The following is an 18,905-nucleotide window of genomic DNA, read 5'->3' as shown; positions in this document are numbered from 1 at the left end:
TTGCTTTCTGGGTCCATAATCGCAAGACAAATTTCCAAAACGACTTTAAGCTCAAATCCCCGAAGAACATATGTCTCTTTGTCTTTTTCTCGAAAACCGTTTGTTCGATCGATTTCACAAGTGGTGAGTGCATTTTTGAGGACTCAACAAAGTGCAGTGTTGAGGAAAAATTGAGTATGCAGTGATGACGTCACAAATAAATACTGTACGAAGTGGAGGCATGTCGTTTACACCATGGTGTAAAGTACGTGTTGTTATTGATCTCGACTGGAAATGATATGTATATCTTATGTATATTATGTTATTGTTATTTTTGACTTTGTCCTAATATTAAGTATATCCTTCCAAACAATTGTTTTACCTTTATGATTCGTGCTTCATGCTATTCAGTAACAGAATTATAAAAGATAAAATGAGATGAAAATAATATAATTATGTTTATCACGCATTTCTCTTGGATTATCTCATATACTTTGTGAAGAATGACTGAATGATACCTTGACCATTATCATTGTCCTTTGTCTTATTTCAAAAGTTCAGCTGAGCTCAATTTTTAAGGTTTGTACTTTACTTAGAGTAACAAAACCAACTGTGAACTTTGCGGTTATTCAGTTATTACTAACAACCTTTCCCTAAAGATTCTACCTGAAATTGAACTTTTCTACTAATTTGCTAAACATTGACATTTGATACTACATGTTTAACTCAATCTTTCGCTTATTACAATGAGATTGTATTTTGCCTAAAACTAATAGTATTTGGCAAAGAACTAATTCAATCGACAATTCACACATTTCATCATTTAATTGCAGATAATAAAGAAGGACCACGACACAAAATAGGGATTACAACTTAATTCTGTATACTTTCGTGTGGTAGTTGCATATTCAGCTTTTAACAAAATTACAGTAGAATTAAAATTTACATACGCAATGCTGCACAATAGGTAATGCAAGCAATGTAGGACAATAAAAAAACAAACAAACAAAAAACAATAAAGACTGTTAAAGTCTTGTTGTTTCATAATCTTCTGAAGATAGTACAACAACAATACCAAAGATACATAATTGAATTGTCATCGTTTAGCTTGAACTCAGATTAGTGTTCAAGCTATTCAGCAGTGGAGAAAATGCAATTATCGGGTGGTAAACATGTTAGGACATGTTATTTATCATCTTTCTTGTTTCAGGTATAATCTGCAGACCGGTAAGAAATTTGTTGATTTGCCTTTAAATTACTTTGTTTGTTCTCATTATTTTACTAACTTATGTTTCAGTTTTGAAAAAAAAAACTGTTTGGTTCACAGTTCTTTCCACTTCATGCGTTAACAGGTTAGGATTTTCTATGCTAATTCATTTAATCTTATCTCATATTTGTTTTCTTTTTGACAGGTATACTCCCAGCAGTATAATGCCTGGTGGGAGAACTAAATTTAACCCAGAGTGGTTGAAAAGTGGACATGGATGTAGGCTTTCTGACTGGTGTCAGCCTAGCAAGTCCTCAGTGTTCTCAGCTTACTGCTCGTTGTGCCATTCGGAAGTGAGGTGTGACAATCAGGGTGTGAAACAACTGACACAACATGCCCAAAACAAAGGGCACCTGAAGCGTGCGAAGGAACTGCTGGGTGGGTCACAGACGTTGCTGACATTCGTTCAACCATCAACTTCATCTGCTTCAGCATCAGGGTCAGCTTCTACAGATGAGCCAAGTCGTGCAGCTTTAGTCTGTATGTCCAAAAAAGACGCTATTACAAAAGCAGAACTTCTATGGACATTGAAAGTTGTTCGTTCGAATCTGAGCTACTCTTCCTGTGACGGTTTGAAGGATCTTCTGCAGGCAATGTTTCCTGGTGTTATCCCGGATGGTTTCTCAATGAGCTCATCGAAAGTTTCATATCTCATTAGCGAAGCCACAGGTCCTTATTTTCAGGACATGATAGTCACTGATGTTAGGAATTCAGCTTCTGGCTTCAGCCTCATGTATGATGAAACCACCAATAAACAGAACTTGAAGCAACTAGAAATCCGTGTACGGTATTGGTCTGATGCCGAGGAACAGATATTAGTATTTCACCTCAAAACTTACCTCATGGGTCATGCAACTGGAGAAGATTTGTCCAGGAAAATAATCTCTGCCTTGGATGAATCGAAACTGCAGCTTCAGGATATTATCATGCTCGGCAGTGATGGGCCTAATGTGAGCACCACTGTGTGGAGACAGATTGACAAAGCCATTCTCGACAACAGGGGCCCTGGTCTCCTTGATGTAGGGACATGTACTCTCCATACAGTACACAATGCTTTTGCCAAAGGACTTGCAGAGTACTGTGGAAACCTAACTGAGCTTGCAGTGGACATTTTCTACTGGTTCAAAGGCTCTGCTGCTAGATCTGTTGATTTTCAAGACATTCAGCATAAATTGGGTGCTGTTCCAAAAAAGCCTTTGAAGCATGTCGAGTGCAGGTGGTTGACACTGGGACCTGCAGTGGAGCGGCTGATAGAGATCTGGGAATCTCTCAAAGAGTATTTCTTGGTATTTCTTCCAAAGCAGCAGCCAAAGGACATGTTTAAACCCAGGTACAAAAGAATCAAAACAGAACTACAGCGACCGGAAATAAAAGCTCAACTGCATTTCCTGAAGTTCTTGGCAGCAACATTTGCAGAGTTCCTCACCTTCTTCCAGTCAGAGCAACCACTTGTGCACATTCTATATGACAAACTCCATGACCTGCTCAAAAAACTGATCAGAAGAATTATGAAGACTCCTTCAGTTGATGCTGTGAAAGACATCTCAAACCTTGATGTTTCCATTGTTGCAAACCAGCTGGAGAATGAATCCATGGGTGTGGGAGAGGATACCCGACGGTGTATCGCTAAGTTGAAAGTCTCTGAGAGGGAAAGGATGTATCTTGGGATGAGGAAGTGCTACCAGGCAGCCATAGTACACCTACAAAAGAAGCTTCCATTGACAAACAAAATCCTGAAGAATGCCAGATGTCTGCAGCCACAAAACAGGACTGCTGCATGGTCTCTTGAATCAGCCAAGAGCCTGTCCAGACAGCTGAAGAGGAATATTGACAGTGACAGCATTGCAGATGAATGGAAGGTGTACCAAGAGGAAGCCATTCCTACTGACTGGTCCCAGGAAACACAGGAGAATGAAGAAGAAGTCTGCATGAAGAGAGTGGACAGTTACTGGGGAAAAGTGTTGGCTTTAAAAGGCTGTACGGGAAACTGTAAATTCCCCCAAGTGAGACAAATGATAAGGATTGTCCTTGCACTGTCTCACGGAAACAGTGACGTGGAACGCGCGTTCTCAATCAGTGGGAAAAGTGTCACCAAGGAGAGAGTTAGTCTGAGCGAGGCATCAATCAATGGTCTCCGTGCAACAATGGATGGCATGAGATTGTATGGTGACCGGCCCGAAATGGTCCCAGTCACAAAGGGACTCCTCTCGTTAGGACGTTCTGCTCACATGCACTATATGCAGAGACTTGAAGAAGAACGAAAAGCCAAGGAAGATGAACAGAAAGCCAGGGAGAAAACCAGGCAAGAGAAAGAAGAAAGAGAGAGAACAGCTAAGATTGCTGTAGAGAAGGCAGCGGAGCTGTCTCGTAAGAGCGAGGACTTGAAGAAAACAGAGAAATCTCTGGCAGCAAAAGAGTCATCTCAGCAGATGTCACTGACTGTTAGCAACAGTCTGCTTGATCAAGCAAATAAAAAGCTTAAGGTGGCGCTTAAGAAAGGTGACATGACTGAAATTGCAGTAGCTCAGGCCATGCTTGAGTCTGCTCAGAAAAAGATTCAAGAGACACAGACTCGTATGGTGGAAACCAGGGAGGCGCAGAGAAAAGTAGAGAAGAAAAAGCAGACTTTGATAGAGTCCATGGTGGCTGCCAAAAAGAAGAAGTCATAGTTTTTGTTGTCGATGTTAAGACGGGTGGGCCCAAGTTCATTGGGGGTGTGTCCATGCCCATACATGTACATGTATTTGCATAAATCTTGCAGCAATAAAGCTACCGATGTTGTTCCAATGCTGAAATCTGTGCTATTACTTCCTAGTTTTTTCCTATTAAACTCCTATTTTTTGTGATCAGAATTCCTATTTTTCCTATTATTTTGTCAATCAAAGTGGCTGGGACCCCTGATGTGATGTAAGGGAGAGGAAGTGGGGAGGAGGCAGCTTTGAGGAGGAGGGGGTAGTGGGGAGAATTGGAGGAAGATTGTAGGGGGGGGGGATTAGAAGGGGAGGGGTGGGGGGGAAGAGTTTTGAAGGGGAGGGGTGAGGGGGGAGTTTTGAAGAGGAGGGGTGAGTCGGGTTTAGGAGGGGAGGGGCGAGGGGGGAGAATTGACAGGGGGTGTGAGGGGGGAGTTTTGGAGGGGAGGGGTGAGGGGGGAGTTTAGAAAGTGGATGATTAATGACAAATGAACATTTATTACAAACTGGGTTTATTGTGATTTTCAAGTCAGAGATCCATTTCAAAATGTTAGAGGATGGATGGAATGAAGGTGAGTTTAGATAATGTAGAAAGGAAGGACTGTAACAGATTGAATTTTTTTTTGAAATGGAATGATTTGATGAGGAAATTGAAAAAATCCTTTTAAATGAAGGTCTGAGGTTTTAAATAAAGGTGAATAATTTAAAATAAATTAATGGGTCGTCAAAGTTCTGAGGGGTCTCAGCAGTCTAAACGTAATTAAGAGGGTGTTAATTTTATTTGAAGAAGAAGAAGATGTTTTCGTCGCATATAAACAAACATACATAACGACATAACGACATAACCATATACGTTTGCTCTATTATAATAAGATATGTGGGAAGCTGCTTTAAAAATATATTCAGGTTGATTTGATATGTTGATACCCGGAAGATCTAAACCTATCAGCAGATGATCTTCATTGCCTGAAGCTTGTGATGAAAATGCATTGCAAATTGAACACGACCATATTATGGAGTTGTTTGAAGCTACGTTGGACCCCTTTGAAATGTCAGATTTTGAATTTGTTGTCTGGCCAAATTCAATCCCACTCTTCCATTCTTTCATTGTTCCAGCAGATGTGATATATTGTTGGCAGCATTCCAATAACGATTCTGCACTTGTTTGTGTGCTTTATGGATTCCAGGCCAATCTGCCCGACCCAGCTATGAACAGCCAGATTGGTGCTTTGCTGGCAGGGCGTTGCATCACAATCTGTACTATTCCTAGGATGGACATAAAACAGGGTGTCCCGTCTGCTAACATTTATAGTTAGTTGACATAATTACCTCCACGTTGTCTTTTCACGAGGAGTACACGAGATATTGCCAGAACCCTGAACAAATTACAAATTCCTGCCCAATCAGCTCCAGTCGAACAACAGACATGGCCAGCAAGTCCGTAAAAAGACTTCGGCCAAAACTTCCTTCAGCCCATCCCATGCGCAAGAAGGTACAATTAATCATACCCATTAAATAATTGGTATAAATTATGTTAATGAGATTGCAAAAGGGTATTCTATGTGTACAAAATGGCCTCCTGGTAGGCCTAAGGTTATTTGTATGTTCTTTATAAGTCCTCTGATCAGTATTGTACAATAATCAGCATGTGGGTAGAACATAAATATCGGTCTCATTGTCACACTTTTCTGCCCTAGACACTGGCGATGAGAGGTCAATCTCCAGCCCAGGAACTAAAGGAGGCCGAGTCCTTGTTGAGAAGTCACGAGAAGACAGAGCGCGAGATCAACGTCACACTCCAACGTGTGGAGGTGGTGATTATTATTTTCACCGCATCGCCACTTGCTGAGTCAAGACCATAACGATGCAGTGCAATGAAACGAAGCACTGCAACAAACTATTGATACTTTTCACAATGTGAAGTGAAAACAGAATGTACGGCAAAATACATTGCGACGCCATTGGCCAAATTGACAGTGATGTGTAGCGAGGCCAGACTGTAGCTTGAGGTTGAGGTTATCCCGAGATACCATCTCCCGAGATGTTTGGATTTGATCTCAGGAAGAAACAAATCAGGACCTGCCTTACCTTGAATCTGCCAGAAGGGGACAGTACATCATTAGAGCATACCACCCTCAGAGACAAACTGATACCTTTGAGCCAACCACTGAGACTGGCGTGGTGGGTGAAAGGAAAAGGAGAGTTTGTGCACGGAGTTAGTAGGGTTAGCATTATTAAGATTGGTTGTTGTAAGACTAGTGTTGGCTCTATAGATTTATTTTCTTTACTTCTGGTACAACTATGTCTTTCTCGCCTAGTGGATTACCGACAGTCCTTTCATAAGTCAGCCTGAAATACCTTTGTCTAGTTTTCAGCTCTTCATTGTCCTGATAGAATGATGCAGGGGGTGGCTTCTTGTGGGCCTAAGGTTATTTGTACATCTTTATAAGTCAGTGTTGTGCAATAATCAGCATGTGTGTAAGAATGGGGGAATAGTCAGGTGCCAGCAAAAGAGAATAAATGCACTTCCATGCTAGCGGAGCAGAAATACTAAAGGAACTTCAGTGAAAATAATTCTGTTGCCCTGAATGCCAATGCCCACCTATGACCCTATGACCATTTCAAGGTCCAGTCTTGGGCTATTTTGAGATGGCTTCTCATCTTACTCTATGTTAAAGAATCTGCTTATTCTAAGCTTGTTTCTTGTTCATTCAAATCCTGCTGTGCATTTCAGTGGCTCAGCGGTGAAGCAAAGCGGCTGATGAGTCAGCAGCCGGCGGTATGCGAGAGGTTGGGTAAGCACCAGCGCACATTAAACCAGGCATGGGAGGAGCTGAAAAACGAGGCTAAACAAAGGTGAGCTCCCACAGGTCGGAGTCAGGTGCCAAGCAAATCATTGTCTATCTAATGGTAGTTTCCAGACAGTATCACATTTTCCCAGCAGTAAGTTTTCTGTTACTACTAGTCTTTTTCTTGGCCCTAAATCGTTTTGAAAAGGCAAACATAGTTGACAACTCCTTATACATCTTCATTTGCCAATATACTTAATGAACATGGCAAACTTTGTCCCAGACACACTCAGTTGGAACGTGCACTGGAGGAGTTGTGGTTCTACAGTGCGGCAAAGGAGCTCATGAAATGGACGCAGGATGTGCAGGCCAAAATGGCTACAGCCAGGCAGCCACAGAGTGTGGTTGAGGCGGAGAGCCTTCTAGATGTTCACAAAGAGTTGCAGGTATGGAGTTGAACTTGTTTCATTGGTCACACAGTCATCTTCTCACAGGAGCGACCATTAACTTGCCAGTGTTCCAGTAGTGCCACCTTATTTGGGAAAGGTTCTCATTTCCTTAAAAGTGGTTCTCACTCCATATGTTTTAAACTATAGTTTGGATATTTGTGCACCATATCTAGAGACTTCCTTTATGGAAGTTCTGGTGCTTGGTGTGCAGTGCAATAATGAGGTATGCAAAATTTTTCAGCTGTCTAGTTTGAGTTTGTATCTCAGCCGAGCTATAGACGGTCATCCTGATGTTTCACATGCAGGACGAGGCATCAATATGTGGGCCGTCCATTGGATGGACTTTAAACCAGAGGACCCTCTGCAAGCACTGTAGGACTTGTTCAACAGTACTGGTTGTTGTTGGACATTAAAGATCCCACTAGGTCTTTCAAGAATAACCTACGGCGAGTCATTGCCCAGACATTGAGCAATTTACAAATTCTTGCTACTTTCAGGCAAATGTCATGCTGGTTTTTAAGAGACTTGGGCCAAAACCTTTCCACAGCAAACCCCAAAAGAAGGTGGCAATAATTTGGTGAATAAAGTAGCTCTAGTAGTTGTAGTAGTACGAGGTTAATCTACATTATTTATTAGTGTAGCTCCAAAGGGGATACAATATTATGGCAAAACCCTGTCTGTCTGTGTGTGCGTCTGTTTTTCTGTTTGTCTGTATGCCTATGTGTGTCCACGTCCATATTTATTCGCTTTACAAATAGTTTTCTCTGCAACCGCTTGTCCGATTGATGTGAAACATTAAACATAGAAGGGACTCCCCATGGATAATATTTTTTTTGCTAACTCTGATGCCATGGGCCACATGGTATGGCAGTCATATTGGAATAAAGGGAAAAATTTGGACATCATTTTCTCCGTATCTGCTCAATTAAAAAAATTGAAACTTGGCATATGTCATCAACTCCCCATTGGGTCTATGTCGTGATAACGATAATGTCATCAGAGAAGTGGTATTTCAGCTATAAATGGTTTAATTGAAATCCTTGTACTAAAATCTGAAACTTCATATCTCTGATCTATGACCCAATGTGAGTGAATAATTAAATTTATGAGGTCATATGTCACATGTTATGGCAGCCATATTGGATTAAAGGGGGAAAAAAAATTGGACATCATATTCTCTGAAACTGCTCAACGAAAAAGTGAAAGTTGGCATCTATCATCAACTCCCCATGGGGTATATTGGGTGATAATGATGATGTCATCAGTGAAGTGGTATTCCAACCATAATTGGTTGAATTGATATCTTTATCCCAAAAATATGAAACGCCATATATGTGATCTATGACCCGATATAAATTTGAAGAATTAAAGTTCATAACCTATTCCAAGAAACGATGTGACATTATAGGGTGCATGGATGAAGCGAGTGTATGGGCCATAATAGTAGCATATTCAGTTAATGGTGCTATGTTTTGTTCAGAACGAATGCAAGACATGGGATTATGCGCTCTACGAGTGCCGTTATCGATTTCTGTATTTTTCCTGTGAAAATATGGAAGATCTCTAATTATAATTTTAAAAAATATTGTTCTACATAATGTGGATTTGCCTTTTCCTCAATGAAGAAAGATCTTACAGCTATTTTTTGGACAACAAAATTGCTGCTGCTTTCACCAAGAAGTGTACCTTACACCTGTGACAATCACAACCTGGAGCCTCACTCTTACATCTGATAGTTGTTTTTGACAGAATGGAGATGGGAATGCCTGCCATTCCTTGCATCTCTCATCCTTAAGTTATTTCATACAATTTGGGTCACCCCAAAAAAAAAAATCTGATTATTTCGACTTAAGGAAACCATCAAGAAGATTGAATTAGTGCACCATCGTAATTATGGGCCAAATGGTCTAATTGAAAGTTTTTATTGTGACGTTGATCTTCTGCATATGAAAATGATGTTGTCGAGCAATTGCATAAATTCAAAGAAAAGGCTTTACATACAAACACACACAAACACACACACACACAGACACGAAGGTAATGCTCACATTCGACCTAATGATCCCGCCGAGCGTGAACATAGAAAACAAAGCATTGCAAATGGATATAGTACTTAGGTACAAAAAATAAAAGATTGTATTACTAATTGAGGTGTCAGTGCCCAGCTATTGTGGCCTAAACAATGCAAAAATCAAGAAAATGACTAAATACCAGGATCTCAAAGATGACGTGAAAAGATCCTGGGAGCTGAATAAGGCCAAAATTGTGCCATTGATAATTGGAGAAGTGGGAATGATAAAGAAGAATCTTATGGAGATCTTTAAAAAACATCCCTGAGAACATTACTACAAACTGCAGTTGGAAGCTGTCCGGGGATCAGTGACGATCCTGAAAAGAGCCCTCAGCATAAAACTTTGAGAACAAGAAATCTTCACAGCTTGGTCCATGGATCGTGACCTTTACTAAAGCGGAGGTGGATAGCTTGAGCCTTGGGAGGACTCCATTCCACCTTCTGAAACCCACATATGGAAATAACAACCAATGATACACACACACACACGCACACACACACACACACACACACACACACACACACACACACACACCCACCCAGAAACAACTCACACATACTGTAATACTATATATATTTTTTTTTATGACTATTGTTACTGAGACGTGAACAATGTGTTCCTTTGCTCATTGTTCAACAAAACTAATTTCCACCTTTCAACGCTCCAGCATTCTCATTCCTTATTCCACACCATGTAATGGCATGCAATGACCATATGGATTGAAGGATTGCTTCCATGACATTATATCCCATGGAATTAAAGTCGCCACAAACTCTACTGGTGCTTGCCTAACATGTCAGTAACTCTCTGAAATCACATTATAGAAGTTGTACAAAAATCACACAAAATCACTTTCTAGAAGTTTTGTCACATTGTATAAGTTGCGTGTGACCAGTCACATCGGTTCCATCAAAAATACGTTGCAGAGTTCTGGCAGAATGCATTAAGTGGTTTGCCTTTGTCTTCTCTCCTGAAATTATTGTCAATTTGCAGTGGAGCTTTTGCCTGTAGTTTTCCACTTCAGTTTTACATTTCTGAGTGTCGATTTAAGAATCTCCAGAATATTTCAAGTTGTGCTAACGGAGGTGCCCACACCCTGAGAGTCTATTACCATTCCTTGTTAGAGCTCTATTGAGTACTTCCTCAAGGACATGATGTTCTGAAATTGGATATCATGTCCTTGCTCTTTGACTAGTTATACTGTTGATGGTATTAATAGTAATGCAAATCAGATGCACATTGGGAAAGTTTCATAATTGGCTTGCATGTTCCTTTGTCTCGTGTTAAGACACTAAACATCAATTCAAGTCCATGCATATTATCACTATGCTTCATGCATGCTATGTGATGTGTTCTGTGTCTGTAAATAGTGTGTAATGTCAATCCACCCTGTATGACTTCTTCAGATTGAGATCTCAGCGAAAAGGCAGCGCTTTGAGGAGGTGCGGGCATGTGGGGCAGCGTTACTGGCAGTGCGACATGCAAGTAGGGCAGAAGTACGAAAGGAGCTCCAGCAGCTGAGCGAGGCTCAGGGGAAGCTAGATGATGCTTGGCAAGACCGAAATAACCTGCTCACACAGGCCTTGTCATTCCAGGTAAAATGTATGGTCGATCCTCGAGGAGAGAAAAATAAAACTTTTTGGTGTACAAAGTTCGCCGCAATCATAGAAGTTAGCGAGATCACACAAACTTTTTTCCTAAAGTTCAGTTGTGCTCCACAAGATGTTCTGCACATGATCATCCTTCAGCTAGGCATACGTTCACACTTGTATGCAGTTGACCTTGCTTCACCCTTCAAATCTGGGAGAACTGGAGCAGTTTGCATAAGAAGAGTTGGCCAAACTGCCAGTAGAGAGGTGCAGGAAGCTCATTCATGGCTATAGGAAGTGCTTGACTGCAGTTATTTTGTCCAAAGGCTGCGCTACCAAATATTAAGTTGAGGGTGTCAATAATTTTGTCAATGCCATTTCTTTTTATTTTCTGATTTAAAAGGACATATTGAGTTCTGAATCAAAAACAAAGGTTCTGTAATATTAACAGTGAAATAAAGAATTGTGGAGACCAAATACTTTGGTCAATTTAAACTTTTTAAAAGAGAAAATTGTTAGTTATTTGAAAAAAGTGCAAGGGTGCCAATATTTTTGGTCACGACTGTATGTTTGCCGTTAAAGCAGGTGTGAATTCAAGACTGTTGGTCACATTGTGCTTTTCAGCTACAGCCTGTCCAAGGCCCAGTAGATTGAATAGTTTTGCTCATGCAAAGTAATATACATATTTGCTATCTGTGGCTATGCAATCTGCTATATACAGTACTATGACTTTGCTTCTCCCTTTGTCTGTCATATATAGCATTTCTTCGAGCTCGTGGAAGAAGCAACTATTTGGCTGCAAGAGAAAGAAGATGAGCTTGATAATGATGACATTGGGGTAAGGAACCTGATCTTTACATCTGGATGTCTCTTTACTTTTCGTCAAATGCATCATCCTTCTTTCTCATCTAAGTTTTTTATAGCTTCACTTCATGCCTTAGTCTTTCTTACCTCCTGATGAATGATTACCTTTCATTTCAACCACCTCATGTTAATCTTTCTTTGCCAGGATTCCATGGCAAGTGTCGAAGTTCTGATGAGAATGCATAAGGCATTCCACTCTTCTTTGGAAGACCAGCGAGAGGAGCTCATTGTCATGGAGCGGGCGGCTGAACAGCTGCTGCAAGCTGGGCAGAGTGAGAATAATGAGGTGCAGGCTTCCTGCCACACCCTGATGCTCAGGTGAGGAGTAAACCTCTGGAAACAATTTACTGAAGTAACTTTGGAAAGCTGAATTCCTGCTCTGTGAACCAAACTCATCTGGTCACTGCACTAAATTTACAGTTCCTGGTTCAAAATCCTGATTTAATGAGATATTTTCAAACAGATCAACTTGAAGTTTATTTTACTTATAATGGGATGCAGAATTTTTTTTGCATTACATTGCCTATAAGGTGCTCCATTCTTGTGCACTGCAACAGGAAAGAGCGCCTACTAGAAAAGAGTCAAGAACGCGAGCAGCAACTCGAGGAGTCCATGGAGCTTCAGAGGTTTTTCAGCTTGTCATATGAGGTGCAATTTCACATCCAGTGCTTTACTTAATCCTCTTCTTGAGCTGGGATCAGAATTAGTGTTTTAGCCTTGCGACTATGTTTTTGCTTGTGGTTATAAATTTTTTTTACATTGTTCTGGAATGGCATCATTCCACTGGATGTCATCTGAAATCATTCCACTGGATGTCGTTCAAGTTAGTTGAACCCAAACAAGAAAGATGTCGTGCATAGCACGATACTTGTGCAATGTAAATAAACAATAGTTGCCATGGAAACAGCAATTTGGTAATTTTGAAAATTTGACCTATCAAGTGTTTTACATGGATAATTGCCACCTAATAGGTCTTTTACATGTTTTGGATGGCATTGACCCTGACCTTTGACTAAGTTTAACCAGATTTTATGCACATATACTTACTACACACACTGTATGTAAAAATAAGATGTGTAAGTTCCAATCTGATATCATGAAAAAATACTGGGGTTTGACAGGAAAGAAATCACAAAAATACCCAATTTGATTATAATGGGGTGAGATTGTTGTCATGGACACTTTTCTTTTTGCCACGTGGGGCTTTTCTCTTTGCAACGTGGGGCTTTTCTCTTTGCAACGTGGGACTTTTCTCTTTGCAACGTGGGACTTTTCTCTTTGCAACGTGGGACTTTTCTCTTTGCAACGTGGGACTTTTCTCTTTGCCATGTGGAACTTTTCTCTTTGCAACGTGGGACTTTTCTCTTTGCAACGTGGGACTTTTCTCTTTGCAACGTGGGACTTTTCTCTTTGCAACGTGGGACTTTTCTCTTTGCCACATGGAACTTTTCTCTTTGCAACGTGGGACTTTTCTCTTTGCAACGTGGGACTTTTCTCTTTGCCACATGGAACTTTTCTCTTTGCAACATGGGACTTTTGCCTTTGCAACATAGGACTTTTCTCTTTGCAAAGTGGGGCGTTTCTCTTTGCCACATGGGACTTTTCTCTTTGCAACATGGGACTTTTCTCTTTGCAACATAGGACTTTTCTCTTTGCCATGTGAGACTTTTCTCTTTGCCACGTGGGCCTTTTCTCTTTGCCACATGAGACTTTTCTCTTTGCCACGTGGGACTGTTCTCTTTGCCACATGGGACTTTTCTCTTTGCCACATGAGACTTTTCTCTTTGCCATGAAGAACTTTTATCTTTGCCATGTGAGGCTTTTCTCTTTGCCATGAGGAACTTTTCTCTTTGCCACATGGAACTTTTCTCTTTGCCATGAGGAACTGTTCTCTTTGCCATGAGGGACTTTTCTCTTTGCCACGTGTGACTTTTCTCTTTGCCACGTGGGACTTTTCTCTTTGCCACGTGGGACTTTTCTCTTTGCCACGTGGGACTTTTCTCTTTGCCACATGGGACTTTTCTCTTTGCCATGTGAGACTGTTCTCTTTGTCGCGTGGTACTTTCTCTTTGTCTTTTCTCTTTGCCACGTGGGACTTTTCTCTTTGCCTCGTGGAGCTTTTCTCTTTGCCACGTGGAGCTTTTTTATTTTCCACGTGGAGCTTTTCTCTTGGCCATGTGGGACTTTTCTCTTTGCCACGTGGGGCTTTGCTCTTTGCCACATGGGACTTTTCTCTTTGCCATGTGAGACTGTTCTCTTTGCCATGAAGAACTTTTCTCTTTGCCACGTGGAACTTTTCCCTTTGCAACATGGGACTTTTCTCTTTGCAACATGGGACTTTTCTCTTTGCCACGTGGAGCTTTTTTATTTTCCACGTGGAGCTTTTCTCTTGGCCATGTGGGACTTTTCTCTTTGCCACATGAGACTTTTCTCTTTGCCACGTGGGACTGTTCTCTTTGCCACATGGGACTTTTCTCTTTGCCACATGAGACTTTTCTCTTTGCCATGAAGAACTTTTCTCTTTGCCATGTGAGGCTTTTCTCTTTGCCATGAGGAACTTTTCTCTTTGCCATGAGGAACTGTTCTCTTTGCCATGAGGAACTTTTCTCTTTGCCACGTGGGACTTTTCTCTTTGCCACGTGGGACTTTTCTCTTTGCCACGTGGGACTTTTCTCTTTGCCATGTGAGACTGTTCTCTTTGCCACGTGGTACTTTCTCTTTGACTTTTCTGTTTGCCTCGTGGGACTTTTCTCTTTGCCTCGTGGAGCTTTTCTCTTTGCCACGTGGAGCTTTTCTCTTGGCCATGTGGGACTTTTCTCTTTGCCACGTGGGGCTTTTCTCTTTGCCACATGGGACTTTTCTCTTTGCCATGTGAGACTGTTCTCTTTGCCATGAGGAACTTTTCTCTTTGCCACGTGGAACTTTTCTCTTAGCAAGATGGGACTTTTCTCTTTGCAACATGGGACTTTTCTCTTTGCCACATGGAGCTTTTTTATTTTCCACGTGGAGCTTTTCTCTTGGCCATGTGAGACTGTTCTCTTTGCCACGTGGGACTTTTCTCTTTGCCACATGGGACTTTTCTCTTTGCCATGTGAGACTGTTCTCTTTGCCACATGGTACTTTCTCTTTGACTTTTCTCTTTGCCTCGTGGGACTTTTCTCTTTGCCTCGTGGAGCTTTTCTCTTTGCCACGTGGAGCTTTTTTATTTGCCACGTGGAGCTTTTCTCTTGGCCATGTGGGACTTTTCTCTTTGCAACGTGGGACTTTTCTCTTTGCCACATGGAACTTTTCTCTTTGCAACGTGGGATTTTTCTCTTTGCAACATAGGACTTTTCTCTTTGCAACGTGGGGCGTTTCTCTTTGCCACATGGGACTTTTCTCTTTGCCATGTGAGACTTTTCTCTTTGCCACGTGGGCCTTTTCTCTTTGCCACATGGGACTTTTCTCTTTGCCATGTGGGACTGTTCTCTTTGCCATGTGGGACTGTTCTCTTTGCCACATGGGACTTTTCTCTTTGCCATGAAGAACTTTTCTCTTTGCCATGTGGGGCTTTTCTCTTTGCCATGAGGAACTTTTCTCTTTGCCATGTGGAACTGTTCTCTTTGCCATGTGGAACTTTTCTCTTTGCAACGTGGGACTTTTCTCTTTGCCATGTGAGACTGTTCTCTTTGCCATGAGGAACTTTTCTCTTTGCCACGTGGAACTTTTCTCTTTGCAACGTGGGACTTTTCTCTTTGCCACATGGAACTTTTCTCTTTGCAACGTGGGACTTTTCTCTTTGCAACGTGGGACTTTTCTCTTTGCAACGTGGGACTTTTCTCTTTGCCACATGGAACTTTTCTCTTTGCCACATGGGACTTTTCTCTTTGCAACATGGGACTTTTCTCTTTGCAACATAGGACTTTTCTCTTTGCAAAGTGGGGCGTTTCTCTTTGCCACGTGGGCCTTTTCTCTTTGCCACATGAGACTTTTCTCTTTGCCACGTGGGACTGTTCTCTTTGCCACATGAGACTTTTCTCTTTGTCATGAAGAACTTTTCTCTTTGCTATGTGAGGCTTTTCTCTTTGCCATGAGGAACTTTTCTCTTTGCTACATGGAACTTTTCTCTTTGCCATGAGGAACTGTTCTCTTTGCCGTGAGGAACTTTTCTCTTTGCCACGTGTGACTTTTCTCTTTGCCACGTGGGACTTTTCTCTTTGCCACGTGGGACTTTTCTCTTTGCCATGTGAGACTGTTCTCTTTGCCACGTGGTACTTTCTCTTTGACTTTTCTCTTTGCCTCGTGGAGCTTTTCTCTTTGCCACGTGGAGCTTTTTTATTTTCCACGTGGAGCTTTTCTCTTGGCCATGTGGGACTTTTCTCTTTGCCACGTGGGGTTTTTCTCTTTGCCACATGGGACTTTTCTCTTTGCCATGTGAGACTGTTCTCTTTGCCATGAGGAACTTTTCTCTTTGCCACGTGGAACTTTTCCCTTTGCAACATGGGACTTTTCTCTTTGCAACATGGGACTTTTCGCTTTGCCACGTGGAGCTTTTTCATTTTCCACGTGGAGCTTTTCTCTTGGCCATGTGGGACTTTTCTCTTTGCCACATGAGACTTTTCTCATTGCCACGTGGGACTGTTCTCTTTGCCACATGGGACTTTTCTCTTTGCCACATGAGACTTTTCTCTTTTCCATGAAGAACTTTTCTCTTTGCCATGTGAGGCTTTTCTCTTTGCCACGAGGAACTTTTCTCTTTGCCACGTGGAACTTTTCTCTTTGCCATGAGGAACTGTTCTCTTTGCTATGAGGAACTTTTCTCTTTGCCACGTGGGACTTTTGTCTTTGCCATTTGGGACTTTTCTCTTTGCCACGTGGGACTTTTCTCTTTGCCACATCGGACTTTTCTCTTTGCCATGTGAGACTGTTCTCTTTGCCACGTGGTACTTTCTCTTTGACTTTTCTGTTTGCCTCGTGGGACTTTTCTCTTTGCCTCGTGGAGCTTTTCTCTTTGCCACGTGGAGCTTTTTTATTTTCCACGTGGAGCTTTTCTCTTGGCCATGTGGGACTTTTCTCTTTGCCACGTGGGGCTTTTCTCTTTGCCACATGGGACTTTTCTCTTTGCCATGTGAGACTGTTCTCTTTGCCATGAGGAACTTTTCTCTTTGCCACGTGGAACTTTTCTCTTTGCAACATGGGACTTTTCTCTTTGCAACATGGGACTTTTCTCTTTGCCACGTGGAGCTTTTTTATTTTCCACGTGGAGCTTTTCTCTTGGCCATGTGAGACTGTTCTCTTTGCCACGTGGGACTTTTCTCTTTGCCACATGGGACTTTTCTCTTTGCCATGTGAGACTGTTCTCTTTGCCACATGGTACTTTCTCTTTGACTTTTCTCTTTGCCTCGTGGGACTTTTCTCTTTGCCTCGTGGAGCTTTTCTCTTTGCCACGTGGAGCTTTTTTATTTGCCACGTGGAGCTTTTCTCTTGGCCATGTGGGACTTTTCTCTTTGCAACGTGGGACTTTTCTCTTTGCCACATGGAACTTTTCTCTTTGCAACGTGGGACTTTTCTCTTTGCAACATAGGACTTTTCTCTTTGCAACGTGGGGCGTTTCTCTTTGCCACATGGGACTTTTCTCTTTGCCATGTGAGACTTTTCTCTTTGCCACGTGGGCCTTTTCTCTTTGCCACATGGGACTTTTCTCTTTGCCATGTGGGACTGTTCTCTTTGCCACGTGGGACTGTTCTCTTTGCCACATGGGACTTTTCTCTTTGCCACGTGAGACTTTTCTCTTTGCCATGAAGAACTTTTCTCTTTGCCATGTGGGGCTTTTCTCTTTGCCATGAGGAACTTTTCTCTTTGCCATGTGGAACTGTTCTCTTTGCCATGAGGAACTGTTCTCTTTGCCACATGGGACTTTTCTCTTTGCCATGTGAGACTGTTCTCTTTGCCATGAGGAACTTTTCTCTTTGCCACGTGGAACTTTTCTCTTTGCCATGAGGAACTGTTCTCTTTGCCATGAGGAACTGTTCTCTTTGCCACATGGGACTTTTCTCTTTGCCTCGTGCAGCTTTTCTCTTTGCCACGTGGGACTTTTTTTATTTTCCACATGGAGCTTTTCTCTTGGCCATGTGGGACTTTACTCTTTGCCACCTGGGACTTTTTTATTTTCTACGTGGAACTTTTCTCTTTGCCACAAGGAACTTTTCTCTTTGCAACATGAGACTTTTCTCTTTTTCACTTGGGACTTTGGAATTGGATTTTGGAATCAAATTTTAGGTATACAGTATGTTATTGGGGATAAACCATCATAGTTGAACAGGTATATGAGAAAATTGTGTTTGTGAAATGCATCTCATATTGCATGTCCCCACTATGAACAGCTGGAATCGTGGTTACAAGAGCGGCTTTCTTTGGCAAATGATCGTTCTTGGCAGGACCTCACAAGTCTCCAGATGAAACTGGCTAGGCATGAAGAATTGGAGGCTGAGCTGTCAGCCATGGCCAGCCAGCTGCAGCAATTTCAGAATGTCAGTGTTGTCTTTGCATTCCATCTCCATAATCTAATATATGAATGAAATAAAGTGGTGTGAAAATTCACCTTTGATTTAATGGAAAGATTTGATATGCCACTTTATATAACCTTATGAAATGTACTCTGCTTCAGTTTGTGATTTCCTTTAAAAAGGCTCCATGGAAAGCCATATGTGAGTATTGTTGTTTTTCTGAAACAGGATGGAAAAAGAATGATGACAAGTGGCCACTCTGCCAGTCAGAGTGAAGTCACCCAGAGGCTCGGGGAGGTTGCCGAGCTCTGGAAAGAGCTGGAACAAAACTGTCAGGAGAAGCGCACCAAGCTTCAGGATGCTGTGAAAGTAGGCAATTCGAGCAAAATTATGTACCAATTTTTGCTTAAATGTACATTCAATCATAAAGTGTTTTTAGAAATAGCTAATGCTACATATTATCTGTAAAACTTCCAGCTTGTTTATTATTTGAACATGAACATTTTAATGCTGACCACGAACAACTACTACATCAATTTCACAACTACAACGACACGACAGGATAGCAAAAAAGAAAAGAAATAAATGAAAAAAAGAATAGAAAGTCTTTTTGCCTTTTATTATTATGCCTGACAAATTATTTAACACCAAGTTATGGACGATTTTGCATGCATGTAAGAGGGATTATGCACAACAACATTTTTCAGGCAAGAAAAGGTAT

General features: G+C 41.6%; 1 protein-coding gene across 4 annotated transcripts in view; it reads left to right on the top strand.

Moving 5' to 3' along the window:
• SPTBN5 (spectrin beta, non-erythrocytic 5) overlaps nt 1–18,905 on the top strand; it is a 305,552-nt gene that overhangs the window by 188,895 nt on the left and 97,752 nt on the right. For all 4 annotated transcript variants that reach the window (XM_078781338.1, XM_078781331.1, XM_078781325.1 and 1 more), the window contains 9 exons: nt 5,634–5,747; nt 6,671–6,792; nt 7,009–7,171; nt 10,653–10,841; nt 11,596–11,673; nt 11,845–12,017; nt 12,257–12,347; nt 18,062–18,208; nt 18,413–18,553. In XM_078781338.1, the coding sequence (XP_078637464.1) occupies nt 5,634–5,747; nt 6,671–6,792; nt 7,009–7,171; nt 10,653–10,841; nt 11,596–11,673; nt 11,845–12,017; nt 12,257–12,347; nt 18,062–18,208; nt 18,413–18,553 (1,218 nt within the window). The remainder of the gene's footprint in view (nt 1–5,633; nt 5,748–6,670; nt 6,793–7,008; nt 7,172–10,652; nt 10,842–11,595; nt 11,674–11,844; nt 12,018–12,256; nt 12,348–18,061; nt 18,209–18,412; nt 18,554–18,905) is intronic.

The sequence above is a fragment of the Myxine glutinosa genome, chromosome 1 (genome assembly GCF_964187855.1).
Source record: "Myxine glutinosa chromosome 1, kmMyxGlut1.1, whole genome shotgun sequence".
In the NCBI taxonomy this organism is placed as follows: domain Eukaryota; kingdom Metazoa; phylum Chordata; class Myxini; order Myxiniformes; family Myxinidae; genus Myxine; species Myxine glutinosa.
Note: the sequence above shows the minus strand (reverse complement) of the source record. Positions and strands in the feature narration are given on the sequence as shown.